A 21938-nucleotide genomic window follows, 5' to 3' on the forward strand; every position below is an offset into this window, starting at 1 on the left:
TGGAGGCCGAACTGAGACAGGTGTGCAAAAGTGAAAAAGTGGTGGTTATGGGGGACTTCAACTATCCGGGAATAGACTGGGACATTGGGCACTCAAACTGCACGAGAGAAACTAAATTCCTAGAGGCAATAAGGGACTGTTTCATGGAGCAGCTGGTCACGGAACCAACGAGAGGGGATGCCACTCTAGACCTAATCCTCAACGGGCTAGAGGGACCCGCAAAGGAAGTGGTGGTACTAGCACCGTTAGGGAATAGCGATCACAACATGATCCAGTACAAATTAAACATGGGAACAACCAAGGTGAAAAGAACCACAACGACAGCACTCAACTTCAGAAAAGGAAACTACAAGGACATGAGGAAAATGGTAGGAAAAAAGCTCAGCAACAGCTCAGGGAAGGTGAACACCGTAAAGGAAGCCTGGACACTGCTTAAATGCACAGTACTCAAGGCACAAGACCTGTACGTCCCAAAGTTTAGGAAAGGGTGCAAAAAAAATCAAACTAAAAACCCAGCATGGATAACAACTGCAGTTAAAAAGGCTATAAGCGACAAGAAATCATCCTTCAAGAAATGGAAAAAGGAACCAACAAGGGAAAACCAGGAAGAGCACAAAAGACACCAGAAAGAATGTCATCGAGAGGTCAGGAAAGCAAAGAGAGAATATGAGGAAAGACTGGCAGGAGAAGCAAGAAACTTCAAACCCTTCTTCAGGTATGTGAAAGGGAGACAACCAGCCAGAGAGGAAGTGGGACCACTGGATGACGGAGACAGGAAAGGAGCGATACAGGAGGAAAAAGAGATAGCTGACAGGTTAAACAAATTCTTCTCGTCAGTCTTCACCAGAGAGGACACAACCAATATTCCGGAACCCGAGGAGATTATAAACGGAGAACAAGATGAAAGGTTGGTAAAACTAGAGGTGAGCAAAGAGGATGTCCTCAGACAGATAGACAGACTAAAGAGCGACAAATCACCAGGCCCGGACGGCATCCACCCAAGGGTACTAAAAGAACTGAGAAACGAAATAGCAGAGACACTTCGCCAAATATGTAACCTCTCCCTAAAAACAGGGGAGATCCCAGAGGACTGGAAAATAGCAAATGTCACGCCCATCTTTAAGAAGGGATCAAGGGGTAACCCGGGAAACTACAGGCCTGTGAGCTTGACCTCGGTTCCAGGGAAGATGATGGAAGCAATGGTAAAGGACACAATATGCGAATACATAGAAAACCATGGACAACTGAAGGCGAGCCAACATGGCTTCTGCAAGGGAAGGTCATGCCTCACGAACTTGCTGTACTTCTTTGAGGGAATAAACAGCCAGATGGATAAGGGGGAATCCATAGACATCATTTACCTTGACTTCCAAAAAGCCTTCGACAAGGTACCTCATGAACGGCTACTTAAAAAGCTGTGGTACCACGGGGTGCAAGGGGATATCTACCGATGGATCAAACACTGGTTGGCTGGCAGGAAGCAGAGGGTTGGAGTAAAAGGCCAATACTCTGACTGGCAATGGGTCACGAGCGGAGTTCCACAGGGGTCAGTGCTGGGACCTCTACTGTTCAACATATTTATTAATGATCTGGAGGCAGGGACAAAATGTGAGGTTATCAAATTTGCTGATGACACCAAACTCTGCAGCAGGGTTAGAAACACGGAAGACTGTGAAGACCTGCAAAGGGACCTAACGAAACTGGAAGACTGGGCAAAAAAGTGGCAAATGAGTTTTAACGTAGAAAAATGCAAGGTCATGCATGTAGGGAAAAAGAACCCGATGTTCAGCTACAAAATGGGGGGAACACTGCTAGGGGTGAGTAACCTTGAAAGGGACCTGGGGGTGATGGTCGACACATCACTGAAACCATCGGCGCAATGTGCGACAGCCTCAAAGAAAGCAAACAGAATGCTGGGCATCATCAAAAAAGGTATTACAACCAGGACGAAGGAAGTCATCATGCCGCTGTATCGCGCAATGGTGCGCCCGCACCTGGAGTACTGTGTTCAATACTGGTCACCGTACCTCAAGAAGGACATGGCGATACTCGAGGGAGTGCAGAGGAGGGCGACTAAACTAATAAATGGTATGGAAAATTTTTCATACGCTGACAGGTTAAAAATGTTGGGGCTGTTCTCCCTGGAGAAGAGGAGACTTAGAGGGGACATGATAGAAACCTTCAAAATCCTTAAGGGCATAGAGAAAGTGAATAAGGACAGATTTTTCAAACTGTGGGGAGCCACAAGCACTAGGGGTCACTCAGAGAAACTGAAAGGGGACAGGTTTAAAACAAATGCTAGGAAGTTCTTTTTTACCCAGAGGGTGGTGGACACATGGAACGCGCTTCCAGAGAATGTGATAGGCCAGAACTCTGTACAGGGGTTCAAGGAGGGTTTGGATAGGTTCCTGGAGGATAAGGAGATAGAGGGGTACAGATATAACTAGAGGTAGTTTATAGAAATAGGCAGAAACCACTTCACAGGTCACGGACCTGATGGGCCGCCGCGGGAGCGGACCGCTGGGCGAGATGGACCTCGGTCTGACCCAGTGGAGGCAACTTCTTATGTTCTTATGTTCTTATGTTCTTATGATGAATTGCACATACATGACATCATGTTAATGTCCGCGCATGCGCAAAGGCTCTCCAGATGGGCTCTGAGCCGCCAGTGGGGGATGCCAGCAGGAAAGACACACAGAGAAAAGGGGAGATGCTGGCTCCGGCTGATTGCCTACAGGATGTGCTGATTGCCTACAGGATGTGCTGGCGCATTTCCTCCTCCCCAGTGTCTCACGGCACACCTGATATCTGAGGAGGCACACTAGTGTGCTGCGGCACACAGTTTGCGATACACTGTTCTAGGGGGAAAGGTGATAGTCATCCAGTAGCATTCAGAAGAGGGAGGTCCCAGAAGAGGCACCCTGAGTTAGCCCGGAGTGGGTCCCTGGGTGGAGTTGCTTCCTTATCAGTTCTGAGCTCTCCTAGGAGGATGGGATATAAAACTAAATACACTCTCTGTTCCTCTCAAATTTCATCATATACATTTGAAGGATGAGTCCCCCCTGCTTGACCACATCAGATTGCGGGCCTCCTGGGCTCGTGATCTTTTTATAGCACTGCCTGATGATGTTATTCTCCATGCTGTACAAAAGTTATCTGCTTTCCGTAAATATACTATATTTTGGGAACATTATAAATTGGTTCTGCGATTGTATATCTCTCCTAAATGGGCTCACCTTTCTGGGTTCCGAGCATCTACTGCTTGTCATCGCTGTGCCGCCCCTGAAGTTGGCTTGTGACATATGTTTTGGACCTGTCCTACCATCCAGTCCTTTTGGGATACCATTTTTCTTTTTGTGGAATGTATTTGGAATGTTACCATCCAACGTTCTCCCTTGCTCCTCTTTGGTGTCCCTCTCCATTTTTCTCCTCGATGACCAGGGACTGCTGCTTTTCTCCGGTGGACTGTAGCCCTAAAGTGCATTTTGATCAAATGGATGGAGGTGGAGGGTCCTGATTATTCTCTCTGGTGGTCCCTTGATCACACTTCTGATGTGGGAATGCAGAGATGTGCAGGACTTTTCTTCCTTACTTGGGCGTACATTTCAGCGTACTTGGGAGCCTTTTTGGAACCCTATGACCCCAGCAGCTTGTAGTCACTTATTGAACTGTTGATCTGTTGTTTTGGACTGCTAACTGCACCCGTTGCCTTTTATGGGTCTCTATGCATCTTTTTCCTGATGGGTATCTTCTGGGTTGGTGACTTGAAGGAGGACTGGGGGGTGGGCTTGTCCTGTTTGCTTGGCTGTATTTCTTGTTACTTGTTCTTGGTCAGCTCAATAAATATATTTGACATAAAACCAAATACATAAATAAATAAAAGGAGTTGGTTAGACGAGAAGGAGGACATAAAAGTAACTACCTGAGCCCAAGCACAGAGGGAAGAAGAAAGTCTGCTTGAAGTTGTTAAGAAGATCCTTGGAGCAACACAGCTTTACCAGCCATGGATAGAAATGTGACATGGATAAAGTAGTTAAAGGATTGTTCACCTAAAAAGAAGGTTTTGCAAGCAATAAATAAGCCTAGGCAGAATTGAGTATGAACAGTCTGAATAAAAGCCTGTTTGCAGTAGTAATGCAATATGGCTAGGGGGCAGCACTAGAAGTCCAGCCTAGTCTCTGTTAGCATTTCCTTTTAATTATGAGAGGGGGTAGAGGATGAGATAGAAAGCAAAATGATGAAAAGTGTTGGTGTCATCCAGGGTGTGGAAGTGAATAATTGCATTAGAGCAAGTCAGGCAAGCGCCTAAAGGTGTTGTCAGGTGTCTTAATTTGCATATGGAAATAAAGCTAAGCAGACTGTATTTGGAAACCTTGTTCTCCGGCGGAGATAGTAACATAGTAACATAGTAGATGACGGCAGATAAAGACCCGAATGGTCCATCCAGTCTGCCCAACCTGATTCAATTTAAATTTTTTTTTTTTTTTTTTTCTTAGCTATTTCTGGGCGAGAATCCAAAGCTTTACCCGGTACTGTGCTTGGGTTCCAACTGCCGAAATCTCTATTAAGACTTACTCCAGTCCATCCTCCTCCAAACGGCCATGCACAGACACAGACCGTACAAGTCTGCCCAGTAACTGGCCTAGTTCAATCTTTATTATTTTCTGATTCTAAATCTTCTGTGTTCATCCCACGCTTCTTTGAACTCAGTCATAGTTTTACTCTCCACCACCTCTCTCGGGAGCGCATTCCAGGCATCCACCACCCTCTCCGTAAAGTAGAATTTCCTAACATTGCCCCTGAATCTACCACCCCTCAACCTCAAATTATGTCCTCTGGTTTTACCATTTTCCTTTCTCTGGAAAAGATTTTGTTCTACGTTAATACCCTTTAAGTATTTGAACGTCTGAATCATATCTCCCCTGTCTCTCCTTTCCTCTAGGGTATACATATTCAGGGCTTCCAGTCTCTCCTCATTCGTCTTCTGGCGCAAGCCTCCTATCATTTTCGTCGCCCTCCTCTGGACCGCCTCAAGTCTTCTTACGTCTTTCGCCAGATACGGTCTCCAAAACTGAACACAATACTCCAAGTGGGGCCTCACCAATGACCTGTACAGGGGCATCAACACCTTCTTCCTTCTACTGACTACGCCTCTCTTTATACAGCCCAGAATCCTTCTGGCAGCAGCCACTGCCTTGTCACACTGTTTTTTCGCCTTTAGATCTTCGGACACTATCACCCCAAGGTCCCTCTCCCCGTCCGTGCATATCAGCTTCTCTCCTCCCAGCATATACGGTTCCTTCCTATTATTAATCCCCAAATGCATTACTCTGCATTTCTTTGCATTGAATTTTAGTTGCCAGGCATTAGACCATTCCTCTAACTTTTGCAGATCCTTTTTCATATTTTCCACTCCCTCTTCGGTGTCTACTCTGTTACAAATCTTGGTATCATCTGCAAAAAGGCACACTTTTCCTTCTAGCCCTTCAGCAATGTCACTTACATACATATTGAACAGGATTGGCCCCAGCACCGAACCCTGAGGGACTTCACTAGTCACCTTTCCTTCCTTCGAGCGACTTCCATTAACCACCACCCTCTGGCGTCTGTCCAATAGCCAGTTTCTGACCCAGTTCACCACTTTGGGTCCTAACTTCAGCCCTTCAAGTTTGTTCAACAGCCTCCTATGAGGAACTGTATCAAAGGCTTTGCTGAAATCCAAGTAAATTACATCTAGCATATGTCCTCGATCCAGCTCTCTGGTCACCCAATCAAAAAATTCAATCAGGTTCGTTTGGCACGATTTACCTTTTGTAAAGCCATGTTGCCTCGGATCCTGTAACCCATTAGATTCAAGGAAATACACTATCCTTTCTTTCAGCAACACTTCCATTATTTTTCCAACAACTGAAGTGAGAGAGCAAGCAAGTGATTGATCTTGTAGAGGTCACAAGGATGCTCCCTAAGAGCCAAAGTGACGTATCAGTAGAAAATAGTGAACTTTATAAAATCACCCTGAGTATAAGAGGATGGGAAGATAAAAGCTTGTGCCAGGAATTACAAGGCTAACCAGGTTTATCTCTGAACTTTCCTTCTTAGAAGCAATGACTTTCTCACAGTGTACAGTAGGTTGGCTGCACCTGGAATCCAATTAAGACTGGTACTTGGTCCAGGTGAGGTGATAAGGTCTGAGCGTACTTTTCCCATTTTGTGAAGAGTGCAATCAGACCTTACCACAGCATGTAAAGAAATCAGGCCAGGCAATATTAAAAATAGTTAAAATGGACTGGAGAGGCTCATGCCTGCTTAAATTGCTTGTCTGTGACTAACTATTGATATTCAGCAGCATTTAACCAGTTAATGCCACTTTGCAGTTAGCAGTTGCATCAAAGCCAGCTAACTTATGGGAGTTCTAGGGGCAGAGTTAGCATTTATGTGGTTAAGTGCCAATATTCAACCCTTGACTGCATAAGAAAATCACTTTAATTGGATCACATAACTAGCAGGCCTATCTTTAAGTTTATGAAGTAAAGGGCAAGCCCTTAACCGCATAAGCTTTTGTGGTACCTGGACAGAGCCCAGCTTTGAATATTTGGGAAAACAGCAGGTGATGGACATGCATACCCAAACTATGTACAAGTAACAAGAGAAAGTAGCATTGAGATGTTTCCAGTTTTGTATTTAGTTATAGGACTAATTAAGGACATAGATTCTTCCTAAAATAGAGTAAAGGTGTCCAGACACTGGTCTACACTGCACACATTATAGCAGCCTGATGCACAATCCAGAATAAAATAGCACATTGATGTTACAGAATGCAAGGACTATATGCTCTGAAAAATTACAATCAAGAGAGCAATACATTTCTCAAAATTTTTTTGAATATGTAAACTTAGTTTCATTGTAATATCATTTCCCTACTAACACTATAAACTGACCAATACTTGTGCTTGAAAACAACCACTGCAGGCTCCTTTCTCATAGAATCTAGCTTCTATACGCCATTAAGTTTGATTAAAATACTGCATCCTTCATCATACCCAAAAGAGCCTGGAGATTCTTTAGAATTATTCAAATAGTATTCAAACCAGAAATTTATAGCAATGTAAATAATGAAAAAATATATTTGACCTCTAAGCAAAATAGTGTCTGTACACATGGACCTCAGCTAATGAAAACTGTAACTAAAAGCCACAGTACTTTTTACGACAGCTGACTTTGCACTACATTTGGAGTAATTGCTGATATGATATCTCCAGAGAAAAACAAATTCCTAAGATGTTTATCATTCCAAATTTACAAACGTAAAATCCTGCTAAACTTTCGAGTCAGTGTTGTTCAAAGTACTAAGTAAAAATAAATGTACGTATATTTTAATACTTAAGTAAAAGCAAAGTTCAGTGAAGTTTATCTACGTGAACATAAAAACCGTTATTCCCTAATATAATACTTTTTGAGAAAAAGTAAAAGTATCATAACTACAATGAATGCAACTATTATCTAACTTCAATAATGTGCAGTACAATGATATCCAAGCAAAGAGAAAGGACCAGTGTCCACGGATAAAATCACGGTACGAAAACGCAAAGAGGAGCACAAGTCTCTGGATGTCCAGGAGAAATAATTTATTGAAAACAATCACTTTAAAATCAAGGTAAAAGCAACCTCAAGGTAAATAGGTACAAGTTGTGTCACTGATGGTACATGCTCACAAAAGTGGGCCCGAGTCTCCTCCCTCCATTTCCCTCTCGCATAAAGTATGTCTGTGATTCCCCAAATTCCCCCATTTTTATTTTCTATTGTACATCGCTTTGTAATCTATAAAAAAAGCGATTTTATAAAATCTCAGTAAACATTGGGTTGTTGGTTTTTTTTATACAACTATCTGAAATGAAATTAATGTTTAACCCATAGCAGTGGAAAAGATTGTCCCCAGTTTCTCCCCAAAGAAGCAGGACTTGCCTGAGCTTCTGATTTTGTTTAATTTAAAACCCGAGAAATCTCCATATTTCTTATCTCATTAACTTTTTATTTAAAACTGTTTGTTCAGTAGCAAACATAAGAACATAGAGGTAAGTAAGGAGGATGTCCTCAAACAGATAGACAGGTTAAAATGTGGCAAATCGCCGGGCCCAGACGGGATCCACCCAAGGGTTCTGAAGGAACTAAGACAAGAAATAGCGGGCACAATCCAGCATGTTTGCAACCTATCCTTGAAAACTGGAGAGGTACCAGAGGACTGGAAACTGGCGAATGTCACATCTATCTTCAAGAAGGGATCGAGAGGTGACCCCGGGAACTACAGGCCGGTGAGCCTGACTTCAATTATAGGGAAGATGGTGGAAGCTATGATCAAGGATGGTATTTGCGAGCACATCGAGAGAAATGGCCTACTGAGAACAAGCCAGCACGGATTCTGTAAGGGAAGGTCATGCTTAACGAACCTTCTGTACTTCTTTGAGGGAATAAGCAGTCGGGTGGACAATGGGGAACCCATAGACATCATTTACCTCGATTTTCAAAAGGCTTTCGACAAGGTGCCACATGAAAGGCTGCTTAGGAAGCTGTGGAACCAGGGGTGGGAGGGGATGTGCACAGATGGATCGAGCACTGGTTGTCGGGTAGACTGCAGAGAGTCGGAGTAAAGGGACAATATTCTGACTGGCGGGGAGTCACGAGCGGTGTGCCACAGGGATCGGTACTGGGGCCGTTACTCTTCAACATATTTATCAATGACCTGGAAAAGGAGGCAAAGTGCGAGGTTATAAAATTTGCAGACGATACCAAACTGTGCGGCAGAGTTAGATCCAGGGAGGAGTATGAGGACCTGCAAAGGGACCTGGAAAAGCTGGAAGACTGGGCAAACAAATGGTAAATGCGCTTTATCGTGGAAAAATGCAAGGTCATACATATAGGGAAAAAGAACCCATTGTTCAACTACAAATTGGGGGGGGGCATTGTTGGGAGACAGCAGTCTAGAGAGAGACTTGGGTGTGCTGGTGGATGCATCACTGAAGCCATCTGCACAGTGCGCAGCAGCCTCGAAAAAAGCCAACAGGATGCTGGGCATCATAAAGAGGGGCATAACAACCAGGACGCGGGAAGTCATCATGCCATTGTATCGGGCGATGGTGCGTCCGCATCTGGAATACTGCGTTCAATATTGGTCGCCGTACCTCAAGAAGGACATGGCGGTACTTGAGAGAGTCCAAAGGAGAGCAATGAAACTGGTAAGAGGGCTGGAACACTGCCCATACGCCGAGAGGTTGGATAGGCTGGGGCTCTTCTCTCTGGAAAAAAGGAGGCTCAGGGGAGATATGATAGAGACCTTCAGGATCATGAGGGGCATAGAGAGGGTGGATAGGGACAGATTCTTCAGGCTGAAGGGGACAACAGGTACGAGGGGGCATTTGGAGAAACTGAAGGGAGATAGGTTCAAAACAAATGCAAGGAAGTTTTTTTTCACACAAAGGGTCGTGGACACCTGGAATGCGCTACCGGAGGAAGTGATCAGGCAGAGTACGGTACAAGGATTCAAACAGGGATTGGACGGATTCCTGAGGGATAAAGGGATCGTGGGATACTGAGAGAGGTGCTGGGATGTAACACAGGTATAGAAAGCTAACCAGGTAATATAGAAACCCAACCAGGTCGTGCATGTGCAAGACCGGAGGGTTAGGACTTCGATAGGAAGATAGGACTCAATGGGAAACCAAGGTGGCAAGGGGGCCCCTTCTGGTGATTCAGACAGGTCGTGACCTGTTTGGGCCGCCGCGGGAGCAGACTGCTGGGCAGGATGGACCTATGGTCTGACCCGGCGGAGGCACTGCTTATGTTCTTATGTTCTTATAAGAATTGCCGCTGCTGAATCAGACCAATGGTCCATTGTGCCCAATAGCCGCTCATGCGGCGGCTCCCAGGTCAAAGACCAGTGCTCTAAATGAGTCCAGCCTCACCTGCGTACGTTTCAGTTTAGCATGAACGTCCAACTTTGTCATGAATCCATGGAGGGTGTTTTCCCCTATAACAGACTCTGGAAGAGCGTTCCAGTTTTCTACCACTTTCTGGGTGAAGAACTTCCTTACTTTTGTACGGAATCTATCCCCTTTCAACTTTAGAAAGTGCCCTCTCGTTCTCCCTACTTTGGAGAGGGTGAACAACCTGTCTTTATCTACTAAGTCTATTCCCTTCAGTATTTTAAATGTTTCGATCATGTCCCCTGTCAGTCTCCTCTTTTCAAGGGAGAAGAGGCCCAGTTTCTCCAATCTCTCACTGTATGGCAACTTCTCCAGCCCCTTAACCATTTTAGTTACTGTTCTCTGGACCCTTTTGAGTAGTACCGTGTCCTTCTTCATGTATGGCAACCAGTGCTGGATGCAGTACTCCAGGTGAGGGCGCACCATGGACTGGTACAGCGGCACGATAACCTTCTCTGATCTGTTCGTGATCATTCCTAGCATTCTGTTCGCCCTTTTTGCTGCTGCCGCACATTGTGCAGACGGCTTCATCGACTTGTCAATCAGAACTCCCAAGTCTCTTTCCTGGGAGGTCTCTCCAAGTACCACGCTAGAAAGTGCTATCGCAGTTTAGTAAAAGAGGGGGTTAATTTCCTAGAGTATTATGCTCACATGGATTTCCACCCTATTAAGACATGAAACTTCTTCCTCAAATACCAAATGGAGGGTAGAGAATCTTGTAACCAGTGGTTGAGGATACACTTTTTCCCTAGAATATAGCTTTTACTCAAAAGCTGGGTTTCCCTGAAGAATGATCACCCAGGAATCCCACTGAAAGAAACACCATACCTTCCAGATGAAATGGGAGATTATGGCCAATTAAAGTTTGAAGATACATGTGCCCTACTTGCCAAAAAGCCTGAATTCTCAGGCATAGCCAAAGTCCACGCCCAAAGAAATTATCCCCTCTTGACATTTAAGATACAAAGGTGTAGAGGTTCCCCCTAAAATGATAAGCTTGTTTCTGTGACTTGATGTATTGTGCAGAAGTGACACTCAAGGAGTTCTGCACTGTGAACCAGCTGGGGGGTTATTCCTTGTTTTCAAGACCAAACAAGAAAACTCTCCGGCATTTATCAACACTTGAATGCAACACTATTGTTAGAAAAGAACACTGGAAAATTCAAGAAAGGGATAAAGACTATCCTTTTCTCAAACTACTTCAACTGAAATGATGAAGTTGACAGAGAGGAAACGAGAACTTTCAGGGATGTGTGTAAATAGATTATATTTAGTTGAAATGGCCAACCTTCTTAAGAGGTGTATAAAAAAATAGTGTATAGAGTATTTAGCTGCAATTGTAAAACTAGTATTACATGTACTGTATATACAGTACTCCCTCGATATTTGCGGGGGTTCCGTTCCATGAACCCCCGCAAATCTTGAAAAACCACAAATACAGTTTTTCATGGGGGAGACTGGAGAGGGCAGCAGGAGAGGCAAGAGAGCGCAGCCGGAGTGCTGACGAGTGAAGGAAATCACTCACTGTATGCTCCGACCGCCTCTTCCTGTACTAAAGTCGGGCCTTACCAATCAGGAGCTGTGTGTCAAAGCAGCTCCTGATGGGTGAGGCCCGACTTTAGTACAGGAAGAGGCGGTCAGAGCATACTGCGAGTGATTTCTTTCACTCGCCGGAGCTCTGGCTGCCCTCTCCTGCCTCTCCAGCTGTCCTCTCCTGGTTGGCTGTTCGCGGTCGGAAAATACCACGAATGACCGGGACCGCGAACTGCCAACCGTGAATTCGCGGGGGAGCACTGTATACATGGGATGATTGATTTGGTTTAAACATGTGCATATAAGTAGGATGATGGATTATGGCATAATCATACCGGTATTAATAACTCTGTATTATAACACCACTACAGAGCACCGTGTAATAATAATAATAATAATAACTTTATTCTTGTATACCGCATTACCATGGAAGAGCCTACTTATTATAACACCCCACAGAAGCTGTATGCAACTCTGTATGAAGGCCATATATTGTAATGCTTCACAACTCCTTACGGTAACATTTCTATAGAAGCTCATGTATTATAGCGTCTTCGCAGTGGATCATCTAGACCGCTCTAAATTGACTCCCCAGTCAGTAGCGGTATAGAAGCCCTCAATAAACAATAAAAAATTAGCTTTGTTATTCATTTAAATTTAATTTACCTTGTTTAAACAACATCTGATAACAATTGTTGCACATACCTATTTAGTTTTCTTTCATCCTCAATTGTTGTTGGGGTATTTTTGTAAGTTGCAACAAATAAATATAAATATTTAATCTCTGTGTTGGTGTGACTTGAAGGGGAAACCTATTGAAACATATGACTGTGATTATAACATCTCATACATTTAATTATAATAATTAAATTGTAATGTAATTGCATCTGCATCATATCACCACTAGGGGGTTTTACATTAGCTTACTAACAGATTAAGAAAGCATCTTTAAAAAAGAACCTGACCTGCATTTATCCCCTCCTTTACTAACGCCTAGCACGGGTTTTAGTGCCAGCAGCGGCCAGTAACTGCTCTGACGCTCATAGAATTCCTACGAGCATCCAGTAACCGCTGCTGTCGGCGCTTAAAACCCGCCCTATGCATTAGTAAAGGAGGGGGTTAGAGAATAAAAGTAACAAGTAAAATCACAATTGCCATGTTTAACACGAACAAAAATATACCATCTCTCAGGATCACGTTTCACTTGCTTAACCTGAATAGATAGGAGATTATGAAAGCGAAGTGCTACTCTCCTCTTTCTTGCTCCAGAAATATCAGAAGCAAGTTGTTCAAGTTTCCAGTTTATTACAATTTGTTATCCCGCCTTATCCGTAATCAAGGCAGTATTACATTAAAAAAAAAAAAAATTACATAATACAGGAAATTAAAAACACTACAGACTTTTCATCGGAAAAACATCTAAAGATCTAATGACTGACGTGACTGACCAAAGACGAACTGGCACGAAAGGAGGGGGAACAAAAGGAAAGAACAAAAAATGGAAAAATGGAAGGATGGGAAGAGAGAAAACTCAACCTAAATGGCTGAAGCCCACCAGCAACATGTGGAAGTCCCAGGGTTGGACAGCTGTACCCGAACTACCCAGGAAGAAGGCCATGGTGATATGGGCGGAGATACCACTACAATTGATGAAGAGTCTGCAGCTGAGGTTGGGGATGTGCCACAGAAGAAAGAAGACAGGACCTACACCATGGACGTGGACTTGCGACCCCCAAGAAACCCTCGAATAGAGAAGATAGGGATCATTGTTGGAGATTCCATTATACGCAATGTAGACAGCCACATTGCAGGAGGAAGAGAAGACAGACTGGTCACCTGCCTGCCCGGAGCAAGTGTGAAGGATGTGGCTGGCAGGATCATCAGGATCATAGACAGCGCAGAAGGGAAGGACACTGCGGTACTTATCCACGTGGGAACCAACGACGTGAGCGGACGGAAGTACGATAGGGAGGAAATGAAGAACCAGCTCCGCTCACTTGGAAGAAAACTGAAGGTCAGGGAGGTGACAGTGGCATTTTCTGAGATCCTCCCGGTACCGAGAGCAGATGCGAAGAGGCAAGATGAGCTGCGAGAAATCAACGCCTGGATGAGACGATGGTGCGAGGAAGAAGGGTTTGACTTCGTGCGCAACTGGACGACGTTCTGGGGAAGGAGCAGGTACTATAGGAAGGACGGATTACACCTCACCAAAGAAGGGGCGAGAATATTGGCTGGAAACATGAAGAAGATCATTGAGAAGACTTTAAACTGAAGATCAGGGGAGAGCGGACAGTCGACAACCAGTTGATGGCCCGGACAGCAGGAAATAAGGACATCCGCTCAGATGAAGAGGAAGAACTTGACGCAAATGAGGGAGACAACAATGGAGCGCAAATAGATGCAGTAAAAGATACAATAAGGCCTGTGAAGCCCAGAAAATCTAAGAAGGCAACACAAAGGGAGCTTAAATGTATGTACACGAATGCCAGAAGCCTGAGAAATAAAATGGGGGAGTTGGAAACACTAGCTAGATGCGAAGAAATAGATATCATTGGCATAACAGAAACATGGTGGGACGAGGAAAATGAATGGGATACAGTACTACAGGGATACAAGCTTTACAGAAGAGACAGAACAGGGCAGAAAGGGGGAGGCATTGCCCTATATGTCCAGGAAGGAGTAGAATCTACTGGAGAAGGGAAGGCGGAGGAGAAAACGAAACTGGAGTCCCTCTGGGTAAAGATCCCCAGACAAAACGGAGCAGACATAAAAATAGGTCTCTACTATCGACCTCCAGGTCAGACGGAGGAAACAGACTCGGATATGATAGATGAAATAAGACATGAATGTAGGACGGGCAATGTAACTATCATGGGAGACTTCAATTTTCCAGGAATAGACTGGAACCTAGTAACCTCAAGCTGCGGCAAAGAAATAAAGTTCCTGGAAATGATGGGAGACTGCTTCCTAGAACAAATGGTAGGAGAACCGACAAGAGGAAACGCCACCTTGGACTTAGTCCTAGATGGCATAACTGGGCAAACCAAAGATGTAGAAGTCACGGTCCCGCTAGGAACGAGCGACCACAGTATGATCTATTTTAAACTCGACATCGGGAAGGGGAAGCGAACTAAGACCCTAACCAAGACCTTCAACTTTAAAAAAGGAAGATACGATAGCATGAGAGCCATGGTAAGAAAACGGATCAAGAAAAGGATATCCAAAATCGAAACGGTAGAACAAGCATGGTCCCTACTAAAAAAAACTATCACCGAAGCACAGAATCTATACATCCCGCAGATAGCCAAAGGAAGGAAAACTAAAGCCAAAAGAGAACCAGCTTGGCTAACCAAAGAGGTGAAGGATGCAGTTAGGGAAAAGAAAGACTCGTTCAAATAATGGAAGCGTGAGAAAACAACTGAGGCTTGGAACAGTCATAAAGAAGACCAGAAGAAGTGCCACAAGGCTGTGAGAGAAGCTAAAAGGGCCTATGAGGAAAAGATAGCCCAAGAGGCCAAAAACTTCAAACCATTTTTTAGATATGTTAAAGGGAAAAAACCTGCAAAGGAGACAGTGGGCCCTCTCGACGACCAAGGAAGAAAAGGATACATCAAAGAGGACAAACAGATTGCAGACAGATTAAATTCCTTCTTTGCTTCTGTCTTTACCAAGGAAGACACCACATCGATACCCAAAACAGTGAAAGTATTCAAGGGGGAAATAGAGGAGAGCCTCACCACAGTGAAGGTGGATCTGGACCAGGTATACTATCAGATTGACAAACTAAAAAGTGACAAATCCCCTGGCCCAGACGGAATTCACCCGAGAGTATTAAAAGAACTAAAGGTGGAAATCGGAGAACTACTGCAAACCCTCGCTAACTTGTCAGTTATAACCGGACAGATACCAGAAGACTGGAAGATAGCGAACGTAATACCAATCTTCAAAAAAGGATCAAGGGGAGAACCGGGAAACTATAGACCAGTGAGTCTTACATCGGTCCCTGGGAAAATGGTTGAGGCTTTGATTAAAGACAGCATTGTACAGCACCTGGATAACCATGACCTGCTGAGAGGTAGTCAGCATGGCTTCAGGAAAGGGAAGTCATGCTTGACAAACTTACTTCAGTTTTTCGAGGGAGTGAACAAACAAGTCGATAGCGGAGAACCGGTTGACATAATATACTTGGACTTCCAGAAAGCGTTCGACAAAGTACCTCATGCGAGACTTCTCAAGAAACTACAAAGTCATGGAATAGAAGGGGATATACTGAGATGGATAGGAAAATGGCTAGAAAACAGAAGACAAAGAGTGGGCATAAATGGGAAGTACTCAGACTGGAAGAAAGTAACTAGCGGTGTGCCTCAGGGCTCAGTTCTTGGGCCTATCTTATTCAATATCTTCGTAAATGACCTGGAAGAAGAAACGACCAGTGCTATCATCAAGTTTGCAGATGACACAAAACTATGCCGAGCAATCAGGTCACAAAAAGACAGCGAAGAACTCCAGAGAGATTTGAAGCAACTTGAGAGATGGGCAGAAAATTGGCAGATGAGTTTTAATGTAGAAAAATGCAAAGTGATGCACCTGGGCAGTAAAAACAAGGAGCATGGGTACAAACTGTTAGGTATAACATTGGGGAAGAGCGATCAAGAAAAAGACCTGGGAGTACTGATAGATAGAACCCTGAAGCCATCGGCTCAATGTGCAGCGGCGGCAAAGAAAGCTAACAGGATGTTAGGCATGATAAAGAAAGGAATCACGAGTAGATCAAGGGAGGTCATAATGCCGCTTTATAGAGCAATGGTCAGACCACACCTGGAATACTGTGTCCAACACTGGTCTCCATACCTGAAGAAGGATATAACACTACTGGAGAGGGTGCAGAGGAGAGCGACGAAGCTAGTAAAAGGTATGGAGAACTTGAGCTACAAAGATCGCCTCAGAAAACTGGGACTATTCACCCTTGAGAAGAGAAGACTGAGAGGGGATCTGATAGAGACTTTTAAATTGCTAAAAGGAATTGACATAATGGAGCAAGCTCACTCACCAACAGGGGGAAAGGATGGTGAGCAAGAAACAGCGTTATTCACATTGGCAAATGTAACCCAGTCTCGGACCAGAGGTCATGGCCTGAAGCTGAGAGGGGACACGGCCAAGACAAACGTCAGAAAGTTCTGCTTCACACAGCGAGTGGTGAACGCCTGGAACTCTCTCCCGAAAGAGCTGGTGGAGGAAACCACCGTTCTAGGATTTAAGGGAAAATTGGACGCACATCTTCTTGCAGAAGACATGGAGGGATACGAGTGACATTGTATTCGCCAGGGTGTGCCTGGCTGGGCCTCCGCGTGTGCGGAACGCCGGACTAGATGGACCCCGGGTCTGATCCGGTGCAGGCATTTCTTATGTTCTTATGAGTTAAAACATCCTTAAAAAGGACAGTTATACTTCAAAACCATCTTTAAAAAGCATAGCTTTTAAACTAGACTAGATTAACATTTTCTATACCACCTTGTTTGCCACAGAAAACTGAGTATTACAGGACAAAGATTCATGCTGTATCACAACCTGGAAAACCATGCCCTACATTTCCGGTTCCTATCTGTCTCAGAGGCGCGATTCTCTCTATGGAGCCGTCGCATGATTAACATGCAATCGGCAGCTGTTCTATAGGCGGCCGCCAATATCGGTGCTGTGTAGAGAATCCAAGCCTAAATGTCTCTTTTTATGAGAGTTAAGTTTCTCTACATTTCAAGTTAAAATCTTAAGATCAATACCCATGTTCACCAACTAACAACAGTGCAAAAAACAAAGAATATACATAGTCGGTAGAAAACTCCCTTCAACCCCCCCAAAAGAAAATAAACATCCCATTAAGAATGCAAAAAGAATCCCTTAGCACGAAAGAGCCAAAGTAAAACCTACCCATCCTCAAAAAACTGCTCCAACCTACAAAAATAAAACCCCCACTGCTTAGAACCCCCCTAACCCCTCAAAATAAAAACCACCACTTACATATACAAGCCAAAGCCTACATTGCAAGGAAATAGAGGTCCTGACCCACCACCCCAGTCCAACCCCACCCTTCCACCTCTAATGCAAATAAAGAAATGCACAAAATTTAGCATTCAAATAACATTTCATACAATCATATATGCTTAACAATAGCATATATAACAGTACACTAGAAAGCATCCCTGAACCTAAATTTCAAGTCCACTTCTGCAAACAATAAGAACATAAGAATATGCCATTTATTAATGCTCGTGTACACTATAACACTAACAGTAACTTGATGTTATACACATACTTTTATAAATTTAAAACGCTTGCACAGTTGTATGTATATTGTATTCCTTATGTGGTGAATAGTAAATCTATGTACTTGGCAGTTGTGGTCAGGAAGGGGGTTCTATGTACAAACTTGTGATCCATCCCTGAAGCTAAGCAGTTAGTGCACAAATTAGTACATAGGTGAGGTTACCTTGCTGGCATTTCAGTATATGCTAACTGTTTGCCATATATTGAAGTGGGAAATGGATAGGTTATTGGAGAATGGGCATAGACTGAACATTGCAGCTACCACACAGTACTATAACCGCATGCTTTCACTTGTGCATTCAGTGCAGGTGCATTACCATCCTCTCTGGCACTTGACCCTTAGCAGTAGTATTGCAACACTACTGCTAGGAGTCGGAGGCACCATTTTGATCCTGGGGCTAACAACATCGCATCTACTTCCTGTTAGACAGCAGAGATCCCCCACTAAGAGTGGGAGAGGTGTTGGGGCTGATGGGTGTCAGAAGGAGTGGGATTAACTTTCTAAAGCAGGGCTCCTTAAATTCAGTCCTTGAGGTCCACACAACCAGGGCTGCTGTTCCAGATTTCCACAATAAATATTTGAGATCTATTTGCTTGCTGTAGAAACAGTGAATGCAAATAGATTTCATTGTGGAAATCCCTGAAAAAAACTAGGCTGGATTGTGGATCTTGAGGACTGGATATGACCCTGTTCTAAAGAATATTTGGGGTCCAGAAGGGGCTCTAGGAGTGATCTTAGGGAATAGTTTAACATATGTCATGGGGGTAGTACAACTGTACTGGGTGCATTAGGTACATTGAAAACCAAAAAAACTCTGTGGAGTGATGATGTTCCTAAATGGACTTTATTTGAAAGAGTCAAAGTTCCAAAGTTACACCAAAATCATCCACATAAAATAATTTCATCCACATAAAAATGGGTTATCCACATAAAAGCCTTAAAGGACCTAGTCCGCTAGGGATACAGGACCCAACACGATCCGCGTTTTGACAAAAAGTCTTCTTCAGGGGTCCCTGGGGGGTCCTATAAAGGTGAATACATGGGAAACAATTGTGTGGTGAACCGGAAGCGAGACACTGCTTGTGTTATGTGGATGAAATTATTTTATGTGGATGATTTTGGTGTAACTTTGGAACTTTGACTCTTTCAAATAAAGTCCATTTAGGAACATCGTCACTCCACAGAGTTTTTTTGGTTTTCTTTGGATTTTCTTCTCTGTTGATATCTTGGGGTCAATTCCTTTTGTTTTTTGCATTAGGTACATTGCCAATAATGTGGTCGTTTCCATGCTCTCAGCAAAGCATCTAAATTGCAGTGAATGACTGCCTTATATAGTAGCTGCATGGGCAGGAGCTGGTAATGCCCCAGTATTTATCACACAGGCTTTGCACTTACCACACATTAGTTGCAAAAAGTACATAAATTTATCACACTAATAAGCAGGTCCCCAAGAAACACATTCTAGGAGGCATATTACCTTGCATTTAACAGAGAACAGTTAGATGATTATAGGGAAAAATGAGGTAATGAAATAAGATATTAAAGTTGGGTAATAGAAATGAAGGTTCAAGGGATGGTCCTCAGGGAATGGCTATTTAGTGGATTATGTACAGATTTCAGTAATCTAATGCTTAGCTTCTTTCTCCTAATGTAGGTGGATTCTATTAAGAGCAATAGCTGGCCCTTATCATCCCATGACGATCCTTCTAAGTCTGCTTCCTCATCGGCAGAGAAGAGCTTAACACTTGACCACTTGAGCCAGGCACAAGCCAACAATCGGGCCCTGCGGGCACACTTCAGACAGAAGGTCCTTCAGCTCTCTGAGCAGCTACGGGTGCAGCAGACTAACCGAGAGAAGAATCTAGCTGAATATTTAAAGCTGGCTTCCAAGATAGATCAACACCATGCAGCCCAGGCTTGGTTGGCCTTTGACAGGCGCAACCAGCGGGCATCCTCTGTCATTGGGCAATTGCAACGTCGCTTGCAGAATTGCCAATCCAGGCTGCAGGAGCTGGAACATAGCAGACAACTTGGAAACCAGACGCTGACACAGGAAATGCAAGCACTTCTCAAAAGCCAACAGTCAACATCTGGGACGATCCTTCCACTCAGTCCTTCTTCCATCATGACTGAAGACATCCATCTCCGGTCCACTGAGTTCAGAGACTCTACAACTAACCTCCCAGAGTCTTCTAGCCCAAATGGGATCTTTTCTACAATAGATACCCCAGAGTGGGAATACCTCAGCAGCAATGCAATGATGGATGAAGTGGCAGAAATTAAGAGTTCTAGTTGCGACCTAAAAAGGGAACAGAAAATTCTGGAACAAAGATATTTGACGGATTATAGACTGCTCCAGGACTCGCTCAAGAAAGAACAGCATAGGTGAGCATACTGTTAAAACAACAGACTTCTTAAAGCAACTATGTAAGTTGTTACATAGCACTTTGGTGCTTCCCATACTACCATTCAGAATTAATCCTATGGACATTTGGATGATCTCATCAAGTATTACTCGGGCTCTGCCTGCTCCAACAGTGGTAATCACTTAACTACCCACTGAGTTTCTGCTTATCACTAGGCAGGTTCCCTACCTTTCAACCTCCTCTGTTGGTTTCTAAAATCAGTAAAACTCTCATTGTATCCAGGGGTTACATAGTTCCCAGGAATTCGCTTAAAGATTGAATGCAAAATATTGGGATTATTGACTGGAGACAGACACAGATCTAATAAACAACCAGGTAACATAACAAGGTTTCATAAACATATCACTATCTAGACAAGATCCAGAGTATTTAGCCGGTGCCTAGAAAAGTTCAGGATGGTCTATCCTCAATAGTGCATGTAAAGCTTGAACCAGTCCTTGGCATAAGCCTTCTTTCTCTGTATTCCCAAGCCAAGATTGGATTGGAAGATTCTAGTGTTAGAGCTAGAGCTCCATGGGCTGTGCCTAAGGAACCCAATCAGGTCACAAAGGAATAGCCCTTTGACTAATGACACTGCTGGATGGTACAACCTTAAACTCCTGATACATATGGGGAGATCTGCTGTCCGAACCCCATCCTGAGTTACAATTGTGCAAGGGTTAGATGATCTGCTAGCCCGGGGGTGGCTAAGGGCCACAACCCAGTTGAGTTTTCAGGATTTCACCAAAGAATATACATAAGATTTGTTTGCATGCACCGACTCCATTATATACAAATAGATCTCATGCATATTTACTGAATCAACAATGCAGTGGGACAATCATACAACCTTTTATGGCTTCAGTTAATTCAATACTTCGACACAAAAAGGAAGTTAAAATATACTCACATACAAATTTTTATCATATATTTGTCAAAACACTGATATGAATTGTTCATAAATAATAAATATCCTATATCATCATAGCACAATATAGTGAATACACACAATACAGCAATGAAAGCCCTCCTTCCCAGATCTAAAAACTCCTTGAGTATCCAAAGTTATCAATAGGAATGCTCTTGTAAGTGTCCAAAGTTCAGTTTGAAATATAACTCTAATGCAAATCCACTTTTCACTCCTTTCATTATGACACTTTCACCAAAACTGATAAATAATAATTTGTCCGGTATCAACTTTCAAAAAGATTTTCATCAGGCACACCTGAAACAGGACTGTGTTTCGCTCAATGGCGTCATCAGGAGCTGTGACTGGAGACAGTTCACATTGCCTACTATAATAAATACAAATACATTTATATTACTAAATTAACACCTATCTTTCATCCCAACTTCATTTTACCCTATCATTATTTTCAATCTCTTATCATATTGTTACCTTAAATTTACCTTATTGCAGCAACAGGAAAGGATATCCAAGCCAGGTACTCTTGACAGAGGCGCTCAAACTGAAAACTAACCCCTGTGTTCATTCAGTTCATGCCTAAACAGGATCACGTACTCTTTTATCTTAACTCTCTCATGTGCAATTCATTATAATACATTCCACTCTACCTCCTTATTGAGACCCGTGGGTTCTATGGTGCCCCACCAATTTATCAAACGTTGGTCTTTTCTCAACATCATTTCAGAAACATTACCTCCTTTTGGCAGTTGAACTTTAATGAGAACCAGGGCAGG

The 21938-nt window shown here is 43.5% G+C and overlaps 1 protein-coding gene across 1 annotated transcript in view; it reads left to right on the forward strand.

Annotated features, from left to right (window-relative positions):
* The window catches only part of TEX28 (testis expressed 28), an 81981-nt gene that overhangs the window by 14765 nt on the left and 45278 nt on the right, over positions 1 to 21938 (forward strand). The window contains exon 3 of the mRNA XM_033922325.1: positions 19487 to 20217. Within this exon, the coding sequence (XP_033778216.1) occupies positions 19487 to 20217 (731 nt within the window). The remainder of the gene's footprint in view (positions 1 to 19486; positions 20218 to 21938) is intronic.

This window comes from Geotrypetes seraphini, chromosome 1 (genome assembly GCF_902459505.1).
Source record: "Geotrypetes seraphini chromosome 1, aGeoSer1.1, whole genome shotgun sequence".
Classification (NCBI taxonomy): Eukaryota; Metazoa; Chordata; class Amphibia; order Gymnophiona; family Dermophiidae; genus Geotrypetes; species Geotrypetes seraphini.